This window comes from Aaosphaeria arxii (genome assembly GCF_010015735.1).
Source record: "Aaosphaeria arxii CBS 175.79 unplaced genomic scaffold BU24scaffold_4, whole genome shotgun sequence".
Lineage (NCBI taxonomy): Eukaryota > Fungi > Ascomycota > Dothideomycetes > Pleosporales > Aaosphaeria > Aaosphaeria arxii.
This window is the reverse complement of record NW_022983477.1, coordinates 2,279,088-2,298,330: the sequence shown is the minus strand read 5'-3', so window position 1 is coordinate 2,298,330 and position 19,243 is coordinate 2,279,088. Positions and strand designations below refer to the sequence as shown.

General features: G+C 49.2%; 5 protein-coding genes across 5 annotated transcripts; 3 read left to right on the top strand and 2 right to left on the bottom strand.

Annotated features, from left to right (window-relative positions):
* Positions 1 to 353: 353 nt before the first annotated feature.
* Positions 354 to 1,928, top strand: BU24DRAFT_462245 (IZH family channel protein-like protein; the record flags this gene model as incomplete). The annotated part of the gene is made up of 2 exons (XM_033531978.1): positions 354 to 524; positions 594 to 1,928. 2 exons carry the CDS (start codon positions 354 to 356, stop codon positions 1,926 to 1,928), a joined length of 1,506 nt encoding a protein of 501 aa, XP_033384382.1.
* A 1,115-nt stretch (positions 1,929 to 3,043) lies between these two features.
* Positions 3,044 to 6,899, bottom strand: BU24DRAFT_346807 (uncharacterized protein; the record flags this gene model as incomplete). Its single annotated transcript, XM_033523504.1, has 4 exons — positions 3,044 to 4,390; positions 4,440 to 5,326; positions 5,375 to 5,789; positions 5,844 to 6,899. 4 exons carry the CDS (start codon positions 6,897 to 6,899, stop codon positions 3,044 to 3,046), a joined length of 3,705 nt encoding a protein of 1,234 aa, XP_033384381.1.
* A 1,213-nt stretch (positions 6,900 to 8,112) lies between these two features.
* BU24DRAFT_409197 (uncharacterized protein) lies at positions 8,113 to 9,414 on the top strand (the record flags this gene model as incomplete). The annotated part of the gene is made up of 1 exon (XM_033525902.1): positions 8,113 to 9,414. One exon carries the CDS (start codon positions 8,113 to 8,115, stop codon positions 9,412 to 9,414), a length of 1,302 nt encoding a protein of 433 aa, XP_033384380.1.
* A 2,509-nt stretch (positions 9,415 to 11,923) lies between these two features.
* Positions 11,924 to 13,634, bottom strand: BU24DRAFT_346994 (uncharacterized protein; the record flags this gene model as incomplete). Its single annotated transcript, XM_033523508.1, has 3 exons — positions 11,924 to 12,653; positions 12,704 to 13,121; positions 13,172 to 13,634. The coding sequence occupies 3 exons, from the start codon at positions 13,632 to 13,634 to the stop codon at positions 11,924 to 11,926; spliced, it is 1,611 nt and encodes a 536-aa protein (XP_033384379.1).
* A 2,748-nt stretch (positions 13,635 to 16,382) lies between these two features.
* Positions 16,383 to 19,243, top strand: BU24DRAFT_347388 (uncharacterized protein; the record flags this gene model as incomplete). Its single annotated transcript, XM_033523519.1, has 4 exons — positions 16,383 to 16,845; positions 16,872 to 17,896; positions 17,959 to 19,075; positions 19,131 to 19,243. The coding sequence occupies 4 exons, from the start codon at positions 16,383 to 16,385 to the stop codon at positions 19,241 to 19,243; spliced, it is 2,718 nt and encodes a 905-aa protein (XP_033384378.1).

The window sequence follows — 19,243 nt, the reverse complement described above, 5'->3', positions numbered from 1 at the left end:
ATCTCCTCACTCGCTCTACATCCCCACACACACACACACTCTCACACACTCACACTCACCCCCAAACATCACCAACAAAACAATCCAATCCCTCAATTGCATTCACCCACTGGTTGGTCACATTCCATCACTCGACGCCTTATCCTCCTCGGCCTCCTCCACCCACCTTCCTCGCCGGTTTAGTAGGCGCTGGCCTGGACCAATCCCGCTTCCGGCTCAAAGACCGTGCATCGCTCTTTGGAAAAACACACCCCCGCCAAGTATATAGCTATTTCAACAACTCTACATACCCTATCAGCCTGCTAGAGACACTGCAGACACTGCAGGGTCCTCTATATACGGTTGCGCCCGCCATGGCTTGCTCAGGGACCAGCACCGCTGTCCAAATGTCCCAGGAAGAGCCTCTCAGCCTCTACTCCTACGGCACCTTCTCCCGCGAGGAGCAGCGGAGGCGGCGGCACTCTTCTCACCACTCGAGCCACTCGAGACCTTGGGCTGTCGACGCTGAACATGTCCACGAAGCTGTACGTTCCTGGCCTATATCATATTCTTCCTGCGCAAAGTGGTGTTGCAAAAACCTAACATACTCCCAGCTTGAACATTTCATTTCCGAACTCGGCTGTCGCTTAGACTTCCTCGAATCCTATGGCCACCTCAAATTCGATGCGGGTGTAGAATACGCATACTCCACCCTCCTTGCCGTGCGTGAATCATGCTCGAAAATCTCGGATGAAGCTCTCGAAGCTGGCAGGCGCCGCGCCGGCGTCTTCGTCGAAACCCTCGAAGAGCGTTACCAAGATGCACTCGCCTCAAAGGAATCATTCGACCAGAAGGTACAAGAAGGATTGCGACTGATGGAAGAGTATCTCACCGAGTTCGAGACGCGCGCATATGCAATCCGAGACTCCGGCATCGGTTCGGTAGCACAGGAATTCTACGAGGGTGGACGTCGAAAGGTGGATGAGGGATTTGAGCGTGCCAAAGGTGTGGTAGATGGAGGAATAGACAAAGCAAGGAGAGCACGCGAGACCATTGAGCTTACGATCGAGCACGCCGTCGAACGAGCTCTCGCCCGCGCAAAGGAACATGGCCTCATCCAATATGAAGATCTCCCCGACCCATGGAAAATTAACCCTCATATCCACAAGGGCTACCGCTTCTCGGAAGGAAAATGGGCATGCGTGCGATCTATGGTCAGCATGCACAACGAATTCTTCAACATCTGGTCGCACGCCGTCGGTCTGCTGATCATCCTTACTGTGGCATTCTACTTCTACCCACGCAACTCCAACTTCTCTCTTTCCACCAACTCGGACATCTTCATCGCTGCCGTCTTCTTCTTCGCCGCGGCGAAATGTCTCGTCTGCTCCACCATCTGGCATACGATGAACAGCATCTCCCACCAAACCCTCCTTGAACGCTTCGCCTGTGTCGATTACACGGGCATCTCTCTTCTCGTTGCCGCCTCCATCATGACCACGGAATACGCCGCTTTCTACTGCGAGCCCAACTCCCGCTGGATGTACATGCTGACGACTGCCTTCCTCGGTATTGGCGGCGTTATCCTCCCCTGGCACCCGACCTTCAATCGCCAGGACATGGCTTGGCTGCGCGTTGTTTTCTACGTCTCACTTGCCGCCACCGGCTTCCTCCCTGTGGGACAACTCGCAATGACCCGTGGCATCGAGTGGGCATACTACTTCTACGCGCCCGTTACTAAGTCAATCCTCGTGTATCTCATTGGCGCCATCATGTATGCTTCCAAGATCCCAGAGCGATGGTTCCCCGGTCGCTTCGATTACGTGGGCTGCTCGCACAACATCTGGCACGTCGCCGTCCTTTTCGGTATCCTTTTCCACTACAACGCTATGCAGACCATGTTCGCCCATGCCCTGCAGAGGGCTCAGACACATTGCTCCATCTATTAGAGTGGGACGATATTGAATGATTGCGCGTTTCCCCCTTTCCATGTTGCCAATAACAAAGAAATGAGCATATGATTGACCATGGTTACGATTTCAATACGCCAGACAGTGTCCAGGAACGAACTACGACAAGGTACGACGGGCTGGAAATGTTAGAGCAAGTGTTAAAAAGGAAGGAGGGGCGGATAGGTCGGGTCGATACGATGGAAGAGTCGGTGGTCGAGTATTGCGTTTTTCTTTTCCCTCCACATCTCGTCGTGGACGACGTGGAATGCGTATGTACATACGCTGTTCAATACCTTTGCATTCAGGCGTCACAGTTTTCTCGCATCTTCCATTGGCAATCTTGGCGTTCGTAGTCTTTTCTTTTCTCTCATCTTCCTTCTTCTCCTTCCTCTTCTGTTGAAGCCGTGGGCTAGGGCAGCTAAGCGGCCTGTTTATTTCCTTTCATTCTCCCTTCCTCTCCATATGAGATGATGGGAGGTTTTTCCTTTCCTGCGGTTAGGCGATAGACTCTTGCTAGACCAAAGCATTTCCAAATGAGAAAGACATTGACAGTAAACTGTATGTGCACACAAGCCGCCATTTCTTCATTGCTATCGGTGACAAGTTCGAGGATGGTCTTCTCAGTAAGATACATATGCGGGCGAGAGACAGAGAGAGTAAGAGAATCCGAGATAAAGTGTGTGTCATACTATCAACTTGAGCAGCTATAATCCCCCTTAGAGTCACATTATCGGCTTTAGCTGAATGTCAGGAAACGAATGGAGTGCTCTCCCGGGCGATTATACCCCATATGTTGATCAGAAGACGAGGTGAGGCATGGTTTTTCAAACTTATCTCTTTGTTTTTGTAAAGTTATATATATTGGTACATGGTTTTTACTATACATTATTCGATCGATCGAGTGAGTATTCGTAGTATGTATGTGTACCCCGAAACACCTGTTCGCCGTACCTGCGGACGACCTGACCTGAATAAGTACCTAAAATGGACTCGACTCCAGCCTTTAGTAGCGCCATCCATCCATGCTATGCAAGTTGTAAACAGACTATTTGACCCAGCTTCCCACGTCTTCCCTTCTTGTTCGTTTTCTACAAAGGCATAATTTACCTTCTTTAGACTTCCGTCTCAATTCCAACACCTTTGGTGTCGTGCTTGAAGACGTTCTCAACCTTGTTCTGGCCCCGTTCGGCCAGGTGTTTCATCCATGCCACCGTCCTCGGGCCTTTCCACTGCATGGCACCTCTGTTCCGTCTGTGCAGTTGTTTGGCGTGCTGTTTGTAGTCCTTGATCTGATCTACGGTGTCGCGTTTGCCATCTTCATCCAGGCTACTACCGGTCTTCCTCTTGATGAAGGAGGGGACGAAGTCGGAATCGGAATCGGACGATGAGGATGACGAGCCACCCCCATCCCCTTCGCCATCGTCCCAGTCGCCCTCGTCATTGTCGTTGCAAATGTCGAGGACCTCCATTACGTTGGCGAGGTTGCGGTCTTTCTTCGCAAGTCCTTGGTGGTAACCGGACAGGCCGCTCCAGAAGGTGAGGATGAGTTCGATTTCACCAATCTTCTCACCCGGTTCCTCGATGGCGTTGTGTTGTGCGCGGTCCAGGTCGCCTTTCCACACCGAAAGCCGGACGGTTTGTTCTTCGTTGTCAGGAATGTCCTTGAGCCAAAGGATGCTAAAAGCAGGAGTGCGGTCCCTGAGGGCAGAGTCCTTACGAAACTCGACGACAAGCGGTGAACCATAGCGTTTACGGACGGGCAAACGAATAGGCCTATCCTTTTTCGTTTTCCAAACGACGTGGCCATCTTCTTCGTTCAACTTGCCATCTTCAGTGCCGGATTGCAGTTTGGATCGAGAAATGGTAGTTCGAATCTTCATTCTCATATTCTTAATATCTTCGGGGACATCGATCGCTTTGACAACGGGCTTGATGTCCAGTGTGCCATATTCCCAACCTAGTAGGTTCCGAGGAGCCTGGAGCTGGACAGAGCGGAAGACGATCGATATCCGGGCGCGTCCGTATCCCAAGCCACCCGAAAGCGGATAATTGGCATCGATCTGACTGCGACTCTGAAGTATTCTGGAGAGAGGTAGATAAACGATTCCCAGCAAGGGATCGTCTTCATGAACGCGGGCATCTCGAACAGAGATATGCACTTCAGTATTGCGGTAGTCTCGAATGAAGCGTTCACAACCAGCATTAAAGAACGGCTTCGAATTCTTCGGCTTGGTCCTTGTTTTGAAAACCTTTTGGTGGTTCAAGATGATGGTGCAATATGAAGACGGCAAGTCGTCGCCCTCTTCTTCCTCGTCGCTTGCGGCCCCATTTTTGTCTGCCTTCTTTTTGTTGACAGCCTCCAGTTCGAGGCCTGTGATCTGATGGATTTGGACGCTAAGAATACCACTGGGGTAGTCCTGTGGCGGAGGCGACGCTATGATGAGCTCATCCTGTCGTGCCTTACCCGAGTCAGCAGGGATAAATCTACGCATTGTGGGCGGCACTTACCTTGAAATCTTGAGCTTTCTGCTGCTCAATCTCGTCGCTCTCGTCCTTGCTAGCTTCGCGAAGTTTATTCTCACTCTGTTCATGAACCTTCTTCTTGAGCTGATCGATTGTCTTGATATCGGGATCTTCATCTTGCGCCGCCAGCTGATCTTCGGTGATCCTTGTCTTCGAGAAATAGCCTACACTCCATTTCAGTTTTCCAGGCATACCCTCTCCTTTCTTTAAAGCCTTGAAGCCGTCTTCCCGTTCTTGAATTTTGCCATTAGTCTCGTGTCCTTTCATTAAGCCCTTCAGATCTAGTTCTATGCGACCGAGATCATCATCCGCGGTAGTCCGGTCAGAGTCCCATAGCTGTACTCTGAGACGTTCGTCCACATTCAACTCTTCTGGGGTAACAAGAACGAAGCATGTTTCCTCCCAAACAGGGTTCATATTTTTCTGCAAGACCCGAGTAGACCAAAGGGGTTTTCCGAATTTCGCCCACCCCACGCTCACATATGGATCTGCAGAGCCTTGTTTGATGGGTCCCAGCCCAGCATCGCCCTCCTTGAAGTCAAAGGCTCGCCGAATCGTGACAACCAGGACGCCCCTCGCGTTCGTATCTTTCTTGAAGTCGTCGCCTACAAGCATGTCCTTCAAGTCGAGTGTGAGTGACTTGGGAGCCACATACTCGGCCATTGCTGCATCCACGGACGATTGAACGAAATGTGAAATGAGTGGAACATCCATCAAGTTTGGACCCTGCTTGATCAAGGGAATGCATGAAAGATTGACCTTTGGTTGGCCAAGGAAGGTCATGGTACAGAGCGAAAAGAATGGAGGATCCGGAGTTAGCTGCAATCGGAGCCGTACAGTTCCTACGATCCCGTGCAACTCAACCCAAACAGCTGCTTTGGTCAGTCATGTCAAGCATATGTGGGTGTGGCGATACGTACGTAGTTTAACGTTTGCAGGCATGTAGAAGGCCAAATACAGGTGAGCGTTCTTTGCTCGCTCTTTCATGCCACGTCTTCCTGTCGAAGGTCGGTAAGCAAAAGCAATTTCCACATTGACGAAATCGCCTTCCTCCGCTTCCATTCCTTGGGCAATGTTATCAATACTTTGTTCGTTCTCGCCCACTTCATCTTGCTTGTTCTCTGAGCTCTCATCAACTTGGCCTTCCCCGGGCACCGAACGATCGTTCTTCTCCTTGTTGACAGGCTTCAGGGAACCGTCTTCAGATACAGTCCTAGCAGCGGCTCCGGTAGGAAGCCAGCGAACACCTAGTATGCGAAGAGCCTCACTTCCTTGACCAATGTCATCGACACTGACCATTCGAACCATCTTTGGCAAACTAGCTTGCATGACGTCCTATATCTATTAGCTACATTGGGAGCACGGGAAAACAAATGCATGGCCACTCACCTCTAGAGTGTCAGATACTGAAGTAAAGAGATCTGGGTTGATCAATGGCCAGACAGAAGCAAGTAGAGAATTCAACCACTGTGCGCTTTCAGCGGTGGAGCTTTTGGACAATTCCTTCCCGCGTTGTCGCTCAGCTTGCCAGACTTCGGTCTCCCAGACATTCTTGATCTTGTTTTCGGTCCATTGACGCATACCAATAATGACTGCTGCGGAAACTCCCAGGCTGACTGCCACCTCCACGAAGGTGAAGAAAGCTCGTGACCATCCTGAACTGTTACGTGTAACCTGAAACAACGCAACCACAAGTGTCAAACTGACACTGACGATACCCAGACCTGCTGTCATTGCCTTTCGATATACATCGGTGATACCATCTCTTGTCATCTGAAAGTCTGGAGGAGGAAATAGTTTGTCCATTTCTGAATGTGTATCCTGGCCGTCAATGCCCTCTTGAGACAGTTGCTCGTCGCTCTTGTTCTTCGCATGCCCTCCAGTAGCTGATTGTGCTTCCGAGCCCGCAGGTGGCCCATTCTTAGGGGTCTTCTTCAAATCCTTGTCCGTATAGTCGTGAATTGTGACTGGCAAATGTGTCACAGGGTCTGTGACTTCTCGTTCGGTGCCATCTGCGGAGAACTTCTTCATTTGTTTTCGTGCTTTCTTGGGATCTGACTCATGCAGGTGGCCCTCGGTAGTATCTTTCGCCTGTTCTTCCTCTTCCCCCTTGATTTCTGGGTCCTTCTGTTCTTCTAATTTTCCGGCATGTTCTTCTGCGATATCGTCATCGTGTCCCAAATTCTTGTTCTCGGCCTGGTACGGCTGTGTGTTCTCGTTGGGATTCGCGGCTTCTTTGCCATGTCGGAGCGTGGTGTAGGCGTCACCGATGCGCTCTAGTCTGCTCCTATCGTCGCTTTCTTTCCGATCATCAGGCGCTGGATATTTAGCCTCGCGCTCCTCCTTCTCCTGGCGATACTTCTGTACGGTAGGGATCGGGTTGTGAGGTGTGTATGGAGCCTTGTGGTTTTTTCGGCCAGTCTGGATATCCTCCACTCCAGACATGGCAGCGACAGTAGGTTGAGAGGCTTTTTCTGGAAGTTAAGTTGCTATGTAGAGAACCTGCTCAGATGGGGTAGGGCAATGATCGTAATTCTTGTTATTCGTGGATAGCGTAGAGGTCATGCAACATCAAGAGGTGAACGAGCGAAATGGAACGAAGGGTTGGTGGATTGGTGAGAAAGAAAGTCGAAATACGAGTAATAACTGCTGTTCAAGTGGGCATGAGAAGGTGCGCCCCGACGACTTTGATTCCCAAGGGTCGTGGTCCGTGTATTTGCAATTGACGTATTGTACAAGGCTTTTGGCAGGTTTTTGGTGTGATAATTGTAATACCAAGCTCCCTTTGCCCCACCAAGGATCATCAAGGTCATCCAATCCTTATTGTTCGTGATGCCGTTTCATCCATGGACCATGTGTGCTGTGGATGTCAAGGTGAACAAGCGATGACGTCGGCTTGGCAATGCCGTTTACTATGTCAGCGTGCGGAGTTGGACAACAGCCTACAGGGGACGTGCGGAGAACACGTGCGGGAGCACCATCCGTAATTGAATCTGATTCTTCTTGTCTGTGAAATTGAATGATAATTACGAGTGCGGAAATGCAGAGGCATGCTGTATCCAAGTGTACCAAGCATTGCTGCTCGTAGCAGTTCCCCCTGCAACAAGTATCGAGTTGGCAACAATAAAACGTCAAACCTAAGGACTAGGCCCAAGAAGATATCGACGGTTCAGTAAGTGGATACGAACCAAACCCCCATTATGCCGATCAACAAGCTCCTTAAGCCTTCGGTATTATAGCCGAAGAATGCTAACAATTCTAAGTCCTTCTTTGGCTTCTTCCGCCCTTGTCGCACCTGCCTTTGAGTGACTTGATTTCGTAGATACGCGCTCTATCTACAAAGACCCGTACTCAAAAAGAAGAAGAATGTGTACCTGTGAGCGAGTGATAATACCCTCACCATCGATTACATCAATTAGACCAAGGCACTTGTACGGAGAAATGATAGAGAGAACAAGTCGGAGTTACAAGGAAACGCACAGACTCCACCACTGTGGTCCAAGGCACCTAGGCGACATATCCTTGACTGTAGATCGATAAACAACCCACCTACACACAATCCTACCACAACGTTGCCGTACTGTAGCTCAGTCGACCAAGCAGACATCGACAGCTGTGGGATGCAGCAGAGCTTTGTGCCAGGTGATACAAGCACAGCATGATCAATCTCCCCACGGAAGTTCTTCTCAACATTTTCGCGTCACTTGATTCTCTCCAAGATTTACTGTGCCTTAGGGAAGTTTGCAGGCGGTATCACAATGTCATCGATGAATTTCCTCAATCAAGCGCATATAAAGTAGCTCGCTCTCAATTTGCTGCTTTTGATGACGCTCTGCTAGCCATTCGTCTCAAAAGCATCCCGCATGAGTCGCTGTGTTTCTACAATCTCGAGAGCAAAGCTTACTCCTTCACCCCTACATCGGAGTATCTCCAGGCAGTTTTAAACGGTGAACCCGTTCCAGAAGGATGCCCGAGAGGCCCTCCACTGCTTTGGCACGATGAAATCAGGCGCGTGGTGGACCTATACCTGCTTGGGATCGCATCAATATCCGTTGCATCTGGCAGCAAAGCCATGAACCAAACCTGGCGTGAGCCCCCTGGAGTTCACCTATGGACATACTCCGATGCTTTCGGAGATGCCTGGCTAGATGCTTATTTAAGAGGTTTCTACCGCTTGAGTGCATTTTCCGCTCTCTTCAGTCCGAGAGTGATTGCGCAACCAATTCTAGACGCGGTCAAAAAGCATGAGCCCGGATTCAACTTCGAAGAAGTGGTTCCTGAAGCCTTCTGGCGTGATGTTCATAATTTTCCGATCCATGCTGGATGCGAGCATCGATACGAAACGACATACATCATGGGCTATCAACCTCCATCAGTCGGTGATCATTATGATATCTTCGCAGGCTTTTGGGAATGGCTATATCGTCGGCCCAAACTACACAACGCAGGTCGCAGCTTCCAATCACCTAGCGAAGACTCTGCCCCGCCTTCGCTGCTGGAAGAGCCGAAGCAAGAAGTTTTGTCAGTCGTACAGATGTGTAAAGTAGCCGAATACTTGAGCGATCGTAGTTTTGGCATAAAACCATCACCTCATCATCATGTCAAAGCCCTCTTCAACGAATTCTATGTGAAAGAGGGTGACAACCACCCACCTTTCACGATGTACCGACCTAAGCTTCATATCCCACTGTGGTCACATCCACATGCCATCATCAAGCACTGGACAGAACAGAATGTGCATTCGATTGTGTGGGAGCGCATTCACAATTTCAACACCGATCAAGGGTTTCTTGGCGTGCGATCAATATGGGATATTTGTAACAGCGAGCTCAGCAGCCGGTTCCGTCTAGTCTATGACCCTGAACCTCGCGAACATATGAGACTAAGTGATGCACTACTCAATATGCGTGGCGAGATTTACGATCTCGACGATCGAGAACGCCCATCTTTGATAGCTTAGGTAGCCTGTTGTTTTCTGAATCAATCAAATAAATAACAAATAACTTGCGCATAATGCAATTGAATCTTAGTTCCTTTACTACTATTTCAAGTTACAATTTCCAAGGAAAAGACGAACACCTCGCATATATACCTCGAGCGACAACGTATCCAATGATTCATAACTCCATCCCATCCCGAATTAAAGCATTTTTGATTAAGTCCGCCTCTTTCCTTCCGCCGGGTATCATAGCACATTACATCTTGTTCCCTGCTCAAAAGCCCTTTCCTCCCACTGATTGGTTCTCCTTTACCAGCCCAGTCTTACTCATGGGTGTACCTGCGCTTCTAGGCAACCGACATATCATTTCTCATCGTGAAAGAGAATGGGCGACCAGGGCAGCATAAAATGGCTCTTTGTTCACGTGTGCCTTGTTCTTCTGAACAGTCTTCACTTGGCCTGACTTGATCTCAGACGCTATAACATCAATACCGTTAGTGATACGTTCATGTGATGTAAGGAGAACAAGAATGACTGTCGTACATTTTTTGGAGAATACCGAACGAATGCTCTTCTTCGAGTCGTTTGACGTTCCGTAGAACTGCTTGTTCTCCTCATAAGGTGGTGGTGCGGTGTTGGAGGAAGTTGAGTTCCGCGGTGAAGTGGATGCTTCGGAGGAGGTGATGGAATACATCTGCTTGGTTGTGGAAGACATGTTGATATTATAGGAACCGGTGGATTGGTGATGTGGTACTGTGCCTAGTCGTAATATATGTATGGATCAAAGTGGCTCAAATGATTAAAGATGGATATCGTGTAGCTTGTTGCGAGGTATTGAGGGTTCTTGCTTTCTGTGGATGCTGATGATAATGAAAGGGCATATTTACCACGAATGCCTTCGAACTATATATACGTAGGTCTCCTATGCAGCTTACAGAACAATTGCATCGCGCAATCCTAACATCTTACTGATCATCGGAATAATCCAACGATCCCAACCTGAAAAAAAGCCAATGTCGCAAGACTATACCCTCGCATGCTACTCTATCCACTCGGATATACCAACTTATGACATAAGCTAATATTGAAGACGCGGTCAACGCTACTATTTTCTCACCACACGATGGATCAACAAGGCTAGCGTGACATATGCACCTCAAAGCTTCTGTTAGAAGCCATTTACGGAACGGCATTCGCCCCCGCTAGCTATCTACACTTGATGCACGTGTGTCACCCTGACCCTAGGAACCGGAGACCACATCCAAGGCAACAACGCCGTAGAAAACCTGTAACATCCCAATCAGAGAAGGGCTAGAACAGACCGCATTTGTGAATGCCGGTGCGCAATGTCATCAGACGGGGTTCGCGGATTACGTTGAGAAATGTAATTCACTCCACCCACCACCAATAAGAAAATTTGATGCGTTCACGATCGAGTGGATCTATTAGATCTATCATACCACTGGCGAGCGCGAGATCACGGCATGCATCGGTATTGGGAGGGAAGAAGGAGAAAAAAGTTTTTTTTTCTCTTTATTGTTATTGTTACGAGAGGAAGTGGATATTGTGTTGCACCGCTGGGGAACATGTCAGTGCTCAGGTCTGCAGGCGTTCGGAGTACTTCAATTCCGATCTGATAATACAAAGCCTACTGAATAATCTGGGATAAAGGCGTCATTTCTAGCTTAATCAATGGTATGTAGGAGCTCTGCGCCTGTTTAGGAAGATTTGCTTATAAATGGATCTTTCTTGGACTATCTCGCATTTCATCATGAGTCCTTGCCTGCATGCCATTTCTTCTAGTCTGACGAGGAGCTACTACTCTCGATTCAGCTTAGAAACAATCCCTTTATTCCGGATCATGCAGTATCACAAACATGAAAACATTGGCATTAAACGTGCATGAATGAAAAGTCAGGGTCAGTGTGATCAGCAGTAAGCCTAATGGTTGACAAAAGTGATACGATTGCAGTAGTTGAAGGATTTGGCAGTGGTGCAAGTATGATTGGTATTGCGATTAGGCGAGCAATGTGTATGGATATATCCGAGAGACAACAGCTCGGGGTCATTTGTAATAATGGGTAACCAAGAGGTTTGATGGCAGCTCAAGAGAATGCATGGCATGATCATTTGGAGGAGAAGGTGATGGTCAAACAATATTCGCATGCTTCAAGCGCAATGAGGACGAACCTGGCTCGGACATAATCAACACGGTACAAGGCAGGTGCTAGGTCGGACATAATCAAGCATTTATTCTTTGATCACTCGTGAGCTTGTTTTGAACCTCGTACCTTATACCTATCTCCGAGATGGATCGTAGATGATCATCTAAACAAAACGACAACTGGGGTACACTCTCGGCAATTCCAATAGCAGAACTGGTAGATGGATGGAACCGCTGAGAAATCACGAAAAGGCTGCACTTCGCAAGATATTATTAGATAAACAGAAGGGTATATGTATGTACAAATCCTCATTGCTCCAGGCTTTTGCTCAAAAAAGATACTACACATGAGATCAGCGAGCAAAGCTACCACTTCCAGCCATCCCAAGTAGCACTCACGGTATTATTCCAATTGGCGTTATCAAGCCAATTCAGAAAATCCTCGCTTTCAGTCGGTATGGGCTCCATACCATCCACAAGAGGAATATCGAAAAATCCGCCTCCTACAGCCGGTATTCCGGAACCGCTATCTGTGCCTGCGTCTGAATTTGTGTTCGCTGTAGGTTGATGGTTGAGAACTTCGTCTAATATGTATGCCAACATCTTATTTAGCTCGCTGCAGAGTCTGTGATTCCCATCACCGGGCAGGATCACCCATTCTAAACAAGATATCAAGACGGAAAGATTACGTATTATATCCGCCCTCTTGAGGTCCCCCGGTAATGGTGCATTCTCGAGTGTGCATCTCCTGAGTTCTAAAGCCAAGATGCCTGCACTCGGCAAGCAATAGAAAAGTATAATAGTAGGAACGTGACGCTGAACACCATATTCTTGTTTCCGATGTTTGTTGAAAACGAGAACTGTTGATAGTAGCTTCATCGAGATGTCTAAGAGCGCGGGTTTGGCTGCTGGTGTGTGTCGGCGAAGGATGCGCTGTACTTGGAACTCATTCTGCAGATATTCCAAGTATGCACTGATCATACGGATGGATATCGCTGGATCGACTTCGGTCCACATAAGGTCTTCATCATAGGTGTCGTAACGAAGGTGTGGCGGTAGAGACTGCCAGGTCTGTTGGCATTCTGTTGATATTGCCCTGTGGTGGGAATCAGCAGAGAACTACTAAAAATGAATATCCTTCCTTACTGGATCTTCTGTATCACATCACCATCTGTCTTTCCAGCAAGCGACAATTGCAGTATTCGCTCTTTGGAGACAGAGTTCTGAAACCGAAGCCTTATCCAAGAGGCGGAGCAGATCTGGCCCTGAGTATTCCAACCCTCTGGATCAAGCCTTGCAAGCGCCGTATTCAAGACTTCCGGATCAGAGGAACACGCCACGCCGTCATCTAAATCAAGAGGCATCTTGCGATTGGAGTACATGGAGGCCATCATCGGTGGGCGTCCAAAGAAGGTAGCTAGCTGTTTGTCACTCTTGTAAGCTGCGGCGTATAATCGCCTTCGGCACTCGCGGAGAAAGAACGGCTCAGGCCCTTCTTCACAATGAATACCCTCTGCATACACTGCGCTGACAGAGTCACCCATTCCGCGCCATACGCCATGATCTGTAGGGAATCAGTCTCATGAAGCCACATGCTGAAGGGAAAGGACTAACAATTGTCACCATAGAAATTGCTCATAACAAGCATGTTGCTGTAGAGAAGCCATATCATAACGTCATTAACAGCCCCATGTACCTGGCACAGGCTGATACAGTCGTAGCTTGCGTGAATCATATCCTCTATGAACTCGTCTTTGTTGATCTTGCGGCCGTCTTCCAATGTAAAGAGAGGGTCGTCTGGAGAAGTAAACTGTGCATTGGATCCAGCCAAAGCCAGTATCAGTCCAAGCGTCTCCCATCGGAGGTTCTGGCCTGTGTAAAGAGTATGAAATTCAGATCCAAGCATGGTGGGTGGGACCTTCAATGGTCGAGCTGTATTTGCGGTGAGTGCGGCATACATGGGGAAAGGATCGCCATCAATCATGGAGAGCTGTTCTAAGTCTATGCGTAGTTGAGGAAGTGCTGATAAGATCAGTGGTCCCATCAAGACGGACGCTGTGTGATTCTTGAAGTACATCTTTGCTGATTTCTCAAACAGCGAGAAAGGCGTGAGCTTGGAGATGATCGATTGTCCAACAGACATCTGGCAGTGCCGACTGCCTGATATGGCTCGAGGAACGATCTGTGGCTCCGTGACAACCGGCTCAGGAGGCTGGCTATGAACTGAGTCTGGGAGAGGGCGTTCTTCAGCAAAGACACTGGCATAGCTTGTCGAACCTAAGAAGAAGCTTCTTCCAGACTCTGAGGCACTCTGGGTGGTCCTCGTGGCGGACTCGGGAGGTGTTGGCCATGTATTGCTAGCAAGCGAGGAGGTGACCGTGCCAATATCATTCCGAAGGGTTGTGGTTGGGCTGAGATGGAGAGGTGTGAGTTTCCCGTGATCCCGCGATTCACGCGTTTCGGAGTATCTGGGCTTTACAACCCTTGGACGGCGCTCAGGTTGTTTACGAGGAGTTCCAGCAGGTTTAGTCATTGGCGCAGGATGGTAGAAGCACTGGGTTCCCAAGTCATTAAAACTGTCGAACGCAAGACATCACAAGAGATGGGGGTTGAAGATGGGTGGCTAACTTGATCGACTACTCCTCGCGCCCTACACTTTTCACAGGTCGGTGTAGCATGGTCACATCGGATTTTTGAGATTCTGCATGGCTCGCAAGATCTTTCAAGCTATATGGTAAGTACCTACATAGGAGTGGATGATAGAGACATAGGTACTGTACTGACCTGGGTTTTCCATTTCTGCGGAGCATCGTGTCTTGCCTGGGTTGGTACTTAACCACTCAACGGACAATTGGTGAAGTGGAAACTGTGCAGTATGAAGTGGCCCATCGTTTGCGATGGAGGATACGACGTCCTTTCCGTGCAGGACCTCGTGGGTCATTCCGAGAATAGAGGCTAAGAAGAGACGGAAAAGACTCCGACAGTCATGACTAATTGATCCTCTAGAAGCACGCTTACCATACTCCTCACTTTTGATTTGTTCAGATGAAGGTGAGCTAACCACTCTTTACCTAACTCCACACGCTTCGGAATTCTCGGAGTAGAAAATAGACCTAATCTGGTTAAGCGGTGCTGCTTCCTTTCGCCGTCATTAAAGAAACCCACTATTATCTAATCGCTCTATTCCGAGACCTCTACTTTAACATGACTCCTACTCCTACCATCATCAATGTTGTAGCTATGGGCTGTCATAAGCTTCAAGTATTAATGAGAATACAGCTGTCGTGGTGTTCTGGTAATATGCCTGAAGTATCAATATGCTGAGAGGTAAGGGGTGCATGCGTTTTCGCTGTCCTGGTCCGCAAGGCGCATTCTGAACCATAACCATACTGTGTACAGTACATGAGAGGGAATACTCGCCGATACATCTTGTTACGCTGTTTCTCTCCAAATCAAGCCGTCGCAATATTAACAATGATGATGTAGTAGTTGCGAATCATTATATGTATCGCACGAGCGCGCCACAAACGGTGGCTGATGCACTCGGATTGTGTGGCTTTTCCTCATCCTCAAGGCAAACTACAACAGTGCTCAACGGCAGGGTGACGCCGCACTCGATATGATGATGGCAGTTTCATCATACTTTGGCCACAACCAGCCAGCATAGTCAAGCGAACTGTTGATCAGTCCAAGGATCCCTTCGCAGATCTCAGCGTCGCGCTATGTCTGAGAGATTCGTACCCTACTTGATGGGGTATGCGCTGGCACCGCTTACACCTCATATAAACGTCGACGACATCCGCATGTATGGTCGCTCTGGCTGCGGCCACCCAGAAATCGCTCAACTGGGGATGGTAGAGTCTTGACGGCAGTGCTTGGGCAGCAAACGATTGGCTCAAGCTTTTCCTACTGCTGGTCATAGGAATGTGTTGTAACGTGCTCTTGCAAAACCGGTCAACCCAGCAGAGCCTCATGGGAGGTCTTCTTGTCTCTTGATTCGGTTGCGTGAGATGCCGCCTTTGCTTTTGATGCCATTATCGCTCCAGGTTTTAGCGAAAGAGGCGCAGTTTGCATATCTCGAATCTTGGCCGAGCCTGAGGCATCTCTAGTAAACCCTCGACAGCCATCGGCCGCCGATACATGACACACCCCAGCCAGATGGGTTTTGAAAGAATCTAAGAATCTTGAGGTAACTACGTCCAAGGAGTAGTCGACATACTTGTACCTACAGCCTCTGCTGCGGAAGTTTGTTTGCTCACCAAAACAGCTGGCAGAGTGGGCGCCTTACCTTTTAACCGCAACTGGCGTCGTCTTCGGCGGGCATTGGGTTCATTTGGTGCGACCCCGTCGTATTACTGCCGCTGTCTTGTGCTGCCGTAGCTGCGTGCTCCTGCGCTGCGACTGCAGCTACCAATAGTTGCATGTGCCGGGGGCCATCTTCACCGGTCGTTGCGGGGTGTAAGAACAGCTGCGAAAAGGGAGGTGCTACACCACACCACGCAATTGCCCTTGAATCGAGTCTGCCCAGCTGATGTTAATTCTTTCAGCCGCGACCGTCCTTCTATCTTCACTGCCCCTTCCTCGACTCGAGTTGGACGTCTTCTTTCCTGGTGGATCATCTTTGTTGTAAGCTTTCGCGCGCAGTTCTTCGCCAACCTTACAGGGCGGGATTCGATCTTTCATTGTCGTCGGTTTTGGGCCACCAGTCCGCGGGCCGCGCTCTGGCGTAGCCCTCCGTGAGGCATTTCGCAAGGCGATTGATGCGCAGTTCCTACAATCTCATTAATCCTACACCTCGCCTTTCCTGGCGACCTTTTGGCACGCCATGTCCGAATCGTACAGCCACTTCTATGGATACCATGACCAACCTCAAGTGTTGATATCGACCTCTGCTTTCGAGCAACATCAACAATATGGTCATTATGAAGATAATCGACGGTCTAAATCACCAGCTTCGTTGATCAACCAAAACGGGCTTTCGCCTGGACCCCTCAGCACGCCGCCTATGAGCCGGAACCCTTCACAACCCCTTGAGCCGGTGCCGGACCAGATGGTTTGGGACAATGGAGTGGGCAGTCCTTCCGACTCTACCAGCTCTCTCCAAACGCCAGACAACGAGTCGCTCGATTTCGAGATGCTCGACTCCAATGATGTAACGCACAGCCTTCAGGATCATTCTAGTGCAAGCATGCTCGGAGGCCAGACTATCGCAGGAGAGTTGCCTCTTCTTAATGACAATCTCTATTTCACTGATATAGGTAACATCCCCCGGAAGCTAATGATCACAGGTCGCGATGATTGATGTGCCTCACAGAACTCCAAAATGCCATGAATGCTACATTAGCATCGAATCCACATTTCAACTCGTTTCCTTCGCAACTACCACACCAAGAACATACACAGCTATCGCAAGCTTCGATGGTCCCTCAGCATTATGGTCAAATCCCTTCTGAGGCATACATGACCCAACCCTCCCGCCAGGATCCTTGGTCAAGCCAACGAACACCCCATGCCTCTGCCGTACCACAACCCTCAGGAATCGCTCACTTTGGCTCCTCCTCTGATCCAACGCTTTTCGACAGCTTTCCTAGCCAGAACATACCCATGTGGGTCAGCGACACTTCGGATACCAGTTCCCTGCTGTCGCCAAATGAGCCCGTAGTGCCTCCACAGGACATATTCTACCCGTTCCCAGGTCAAAATTTTCAGAGTCAGAATCAGCCTAGCCTAAGGTTGAGTCCAGTAGAACCACTTCAGACGGAGCTGTCACCATCTCCGGACTCGGGAGGTTTTATCAATTATGACCCGTCATCAAGCTTCTTCACTAGACAGTATGATATCGCAGAGCAGCAGCCTCAATCAATTTCTCCAGTCACGCCTGCGCAAGTATCTTATTCTGCCTCATATGTTGACCGGATTTCGCGCTCGTCGTCTAACATGGGGCAAAGCTATCCATCTTCGTTTCTACCAGCTGTTAGCCCTCAAGCATCTGCGCCAAGTCCTGGTGGTTCTGAGGGTGTATTCTCCTATCAGCAATCAGAGTCGGGGCTAATGATGGAACCCTACCCGCATGAATATATCGATACTAAACCACCACAGTCTCATTCGCCATTAATGATCGAACATAGCCCGTTTGAGAAGATGTCTAGAGCAGCGTCGAACAGCTCACATGATTTTGATCAAGGGAACCCTTCTCGGCCGCAGTTGGTATCAAAGAATTCTAGCTCACGTCCTGGAGGTAGAGCACTTGGAACACATTTGGAACCTGCCGTAGCGAAGCAGGCCCACGACATGCGCAAGATAACCGCATGTTGGCATTGCGTGCTCCAGCGTGATAAAGTAAGCTTCGGAGATGCCCTCAACCAGAATATATTTGGATAATTTGGATTGACATTTGCTAGTGTGGACCCGGCGATTCTTGTGAAAGGTGCCTGAAACGCTCTCAACGACCCAATGCTGACTGTGGCCTGGGCTGTTCTCGCATCAAGCTGGTGGAGTTATCACAATACTTCCTCCCAACTTTGGTCACACAAATCCATGAAGACGCCCAGCTAACACATTTCGTATCCCGATACATTGCTCAATGGGGTAATCAGGAGATAACCATACATATGACCTGCGGGCAGAAGCACATGCCGAGAATTCCAGTCAAGGTATACGAGTTCCTTCCCAAGGGAAACGAATTGTTGGTCTTGATCCAATACAGGACAGACACAACGACCAACAAGCGCATAAAGGTGAAGAAGCGGAGCCCAGCACTTGGTATGGTACACATCAATCACAACGAAGAGAAGCGATATGGACAGTACATTAGCAACATCGTCGACAACCATATCGATGCATTTGGTGAACTGTGTTGGATGGAAGATGATAACGACTTCCAACAGAAGCTCTTCAGACTCATGTCACGCCTCCAGCCGAGAGGCGAAGATGAAGCCAAGCTACTTCGTGAAGTCATGCGTCTTGTAGTATGCACCTTTATCATGTCTCACACCCTTACCATTGCCGAGGAGACTAAGCTGGACTCGCTGTCGAAGATGCAATCGTACCAGGGACCCGCATCGTATGTTGAGAATTTCACATCGCCGCGAATGACGAACCGACAGCTAAAATACTTCTTCAACCGGATCCAACGCACTATTTTGACCACGGTGTTGAACAAACTGCAGCAGATTTTCAAATCCTCCAAGGGATGTGACAAATGGCTCGCTGCCTTTATAGCAGTGGTAGGAATGTGCATGGCACACGAGGACCAACAAAAGACAATACATTTGGTCATGGAGACCAAGGCTGCGACCGAGAACCTGGACCCAAGGGAGACCCAGGGCAAAGCGGACATTGCCTGTAGAGAGATTGATGAAAGGATGACATTCATCGCCCAGATCTTCAGGTGGAAGTACAACCGCAAGTGCAATCCGTTGCGCGACTCGGAACGCGACTGGGCAAAGGAGAGCGGATTTAGCGACCCCAACGCGGTGACTTTCATTCGGGCCGTCGCCCAGTTGGTGAAGGAAAACAGTAAGCCCAATTCTGAGAAGATACTGAACAAGAAGCCATGCTGACTGTCATCCAGTTGATTTCCTGCAAGTAAGGCAGAACGTCAGCATCTCCAGCACCAACCAAACACAGTATACATCTCGTCTCGTAGGCCAATTCCTTCTCTCCTTCTGGCTGCCACAGATGTGA